The 3830-nt window shown below is 42.6% G+C and overlaps 1 protein-coding gene across 1 annotated transcript in view; it reads left to right on the top strand.

Moving 5' to 3' along the window:
* The first annotated feature begins 1467 nt into the window (after positions 1–1467).
* avl9 (AVL9 homolog (S. cerevisiase)) overlaps positions 1468–3830 on the top strand; it is a 16687-nt gene continuing 14324 nt past the window's right edge. Inside the window, exons 1-3 of the mRNA XM_034862798.1 lie at positions 1468–1596; positions 2190–2261; positions 3685–3798. Of these exons, the coding sequence (XP_034718689.1) occupies positions 1468–1596; positions 2190–2261; positions 3685–3798 (315 nt within the window). The remainder of the gene's footprint in view (positions 1597–2189; positions 2262–3684; positions 3799–3830) is intronic.

Raw genomic sequence — 3830 nt, 5'->3', positions numbered from 1 at the left:
AGTGGTCTAGAAAGGTGGGTGTGTTAAACCACCAACCCAAATAACCAAAAACTGACAGATCCCAAACAGACCCCAACCCGTCATAACTGGAGATGACCTGGTTGTAGCCTCCTCCGGTCTACAGAGCTGCCAGCTCTGTGGGCAGGGAATAGGGACCATGGTTAGTGGCCTAGAAAGGGATTGAGGATTAGGGACCGGGGTTAACAAAAAAAACACATTAATGTGAGCAACTCCCTCTGCAGTGCACTGCGGCTCATAAACATCACAACATCGTTCACCCCTAGTATGTTCCTCATGTGGTGCAGCGCTAATGTAAACCGTCAAGCCTCAAGTTGAAGGCTGTGTTTCTGGCGTCCTGCAGCCGGGACCTGATGCCCTGGGTCCTGGGGCCTGGGGCCTGGGGCCTTATGCCCTGGGTCCTGGGGCCTGGGGCCTGGGGCCTTATGCCCTGGGTCCTGGGTCCTGGGGCCTGGGACCTGATGCCTGGGCCTTATGCCCTGGGTCCTGGGGCCTGGGGCCTGGGGCCTGGGGCCTGGGGCCTGATGACCCAGGACCCAGGACCCAGCTTTCAACATCAGGCTTTACGGTTTCCATTAGTGCTGCACCACATGCCGCAGTGCACTTTGGTTATTTGGGTTGGTGGTTTAACCGACCAACCTTTCTAAACCACTAACCCTGGTCCCTAATCCCTTTCTAAGCCACTAACCCTGGTCCCTAAGGCTGGTGGCTCTGTGGATCGGGGGAGAGCCGGTCGGGCCCTCCTTTGGGGCTGGCTGGGGGGCGGCGGCTTCGGTCAGGGAGGCCTCACTGATCTGCCGAGGCCGCCGGCCTCCAGCAGCCGGAGCGGGGGCTCCGACCAGCTCAGCTCTGATCTCCAGAGCTGTCCAGCTGGACTTTAAGACTATTCTCCTTCTATTTATAGTCTCCTCTAAGGACGTTCCGTGACCTCACTCATGACGTCATCATAAACTCACAGCTGATTGGCCAGTAGTTCTTTTGATGTGTTCTAGAATGCTGTGATGTCATATACTGTAGACAATTCCAGTCTAAAAGGCCTTTCTCATTATAGTTATAATTTTATTTTTTGAAAACAATATTATATTGTAAAAATATACAATTATGAGAGTATACACATCACAATATAAATGTGTACATTCAATTTCAACAATAAATAAATAATGGATAAATAACTAATTTGATGTTACGGCAGCTCATCAAACACATTGTTATAATAGTTTATAGATTTGATGCTTTGAGATTTGAGAAGTGACTTAACTTCCACTAAAAAAGAGGGAATAACGGTTGAATGGAACTATATAGAAATAAAAATTTTGTTTATGAAAAAAAATATTATTTATTAATGTTATTTTTTTTTTTATGGAGTCCCTAAATGAATTTTTTTCTGCGAATTGTCTCTCCTGGCTGAAAAACGCCTGTGATGGATACTCTAAAAATATGAAAATATGCATGATATTGTACATTAATGCGAGTAATGATGTGGTTTTTGCAGACACTGTGTATTTTCACCTTCCACCCCTCAATGAAGACATGAAGTGTGTTTACGGAGTGTCCTGTTATCGCCAAATAGAAGCAAAGGTGAGTCAGACAGAGAGGGCATCAGTTAAGTGTTTTTTAGTTCATTCTTAGGGATTCGTGAAGCCTGTATGTTGTTGTCTACTAAACTAAACTAATCAAGACAGAAGAGAGTTGAAAGTACATTTAATATAAAAAATGATTATAATAATGTGACCAACACTAGCACTATAACATTTAGTACATATACTGTATATTTGAATTTCTATGCGGTGTAAAATGTAGCGGCATACATTTAGAGGTTTACTGTCCCAGTTTGTTTTGCACTGGATGTTGAGCCACGTCTAAGACCGATTTTTGGAATCTGAGTAGAAGTCTATGAATTGTGTTATATTATGTAGGATTGTTCTTCACACTGAGCTGTTGCAGTAGTGTTGTTGGTTTTTGAATGACAGGTTCACTTATGGCTGTAATGTCCAGGTGTCCACATACTTTTGGTCATGTAGGGGATTTACCACAAAGCGTAAAATAAGATGACAACGTTTCTGTTTCTGTCTCTGATGATGTAAGTGTTCATGAGGCCGGCTGCAGACCGCCCCCCCCCCAGATGGGGTCTAATAAATCTCTATATTTTAATGTTTTTAATCCCTCCTCAGGCCCTGAAGGTCCGACTGGCTGACGTCACCAGGGAGACGGTTCAGAAGAGCGTCTGCGTCCTCAGCCGAGTGGTGAGTCACTCCGAGGATCATGCTCTTGTCTTTATAACCCAATAAAATAAGGTTTCAGCCTCCGTAGCTCTGCTAGTAATACATTGAGAGAGTGAGTCACTGAGCCAGTGCCCTTGATCAGCATCATGTAGAAGAGGAGGAAAATGTTGGACAGAGGATGTGAAATTGGACACGGCCGGACGTGCAGTATGTGTTTGTGTTTTATTTTAATCAGAAACACGCAACAATACATGATTATGATCGGTAACTGTCACACGTGAAAACGTCTTTTGTCGACGGATGGACGGTGTTGAAGAGCTATCAAATAATTTCAATTTATTGCTATTTATAGTGAATTAGCACCATGTACCATGGTCCCAGAACACTTTACATTAAAAGAAATCGCACTTTACAATTCACAATTTTTACAATTGGCACCCGGCCAATGAAATGATGATCATTGTAGCGTTTGCATATTTTGCATATTGCATGCTTATTGCGACAATTTCGCTATATTGCGGCAACGATATTGAGTCAGTATATCTTGCAGACGTTTCCCTGTGATGTCAGAGGTCTTGAGATGGGTGAATTGGCGACACAGAGTTCCCTGGTTATATCTCCTCGCTCATATTCACACATGACTCCATGTCGGGAATATTCCACATATAAATACATTTTAGACATGCAGCGTTTCTAAATTGCAATTTGAAAGAATGCAATCAGCTAAACGTGAAGACCGCATTAATTAAATGTGCAGTATTTAGTTCAATATTTGGTTCCACATTTGGTTTAACATCTTTATTCTTCTTTTTATTATTATATTCACTGTTTCTTTCCATAATATAAATGCTGGAATAATGTTACAAATCAAAGATTGCGTACGGATTGTTTTTAATTTGTTTTGTACTTTATTTAACACGATTGTAGAAGGTACAATATGTAGATGGAGCTGTTGAACTGATACTTTTCTAATTGTTATAACTTTAGCTCTTGTGATAAATGCTCTGGTTTGACCGATCAATGTTCCTCAACACTGATGCAGGCGATTCATAACCATGGTCTCATCCCTGCATAAGAAGGAGTTTGGATGTTTTATCTGTTACACAGTGAATATTAGCTATTTATTCTTTTTAAATAATCGCAAATCAAATCAAATTGCAATATCTGTCCCCCCCCCACCACCTCCACCAAAACACCTTCAGCCCTAGTCTTTATAAGACCAGTCCATTTATCCAGATCCTTTCCTAAGAGAAGCGAAATGAGAACATAACAATAGAAATAAAACAATAGATCTCATCATATCCGGCCATTTCTTGGATAAAGATTAGTGGAAAAACAGCAGTCATGCCCCTGGGAGCATAAATTGTCTTGTTGTTGTGGTTGATGCTGTAAATGAGTCCCACACACTCATGATGGGCTGCTGACGGTGTGCTGTGCTTCCCAGCCTCTCTACGGCCTGCTCCAAGCTAAACTCCAGCTCATCACACACGCCTACTTCGAGGAGAAAGACTTCTCTCAGATCTCCATTTTAAAGGTGAGAATCAAAGCGTCTGTCAAGGTTTGACGTCTCTGTTATCGCCTCCAGCTAAC

Source organism: Etheostoma cragini, chromosome 22 (genome assembly GCF_013103735.1).
Source record: "Etheostoma cragini isolate CJK2018 chromosome 22, CSU_Ecrag_1.0, whole genome shotgun sequence".
Classification (NCBI taxonomy): Eukaryota; Metazoa; Chordata; class Actinopteri; order Perciformes; family Percidae; genus Etheostoma; species Etheostoma cragini.
Note: the sequence above shows the minus strand (reverse complement) of the source record. Positions and strands in the feature narration are given on the sequence as shown.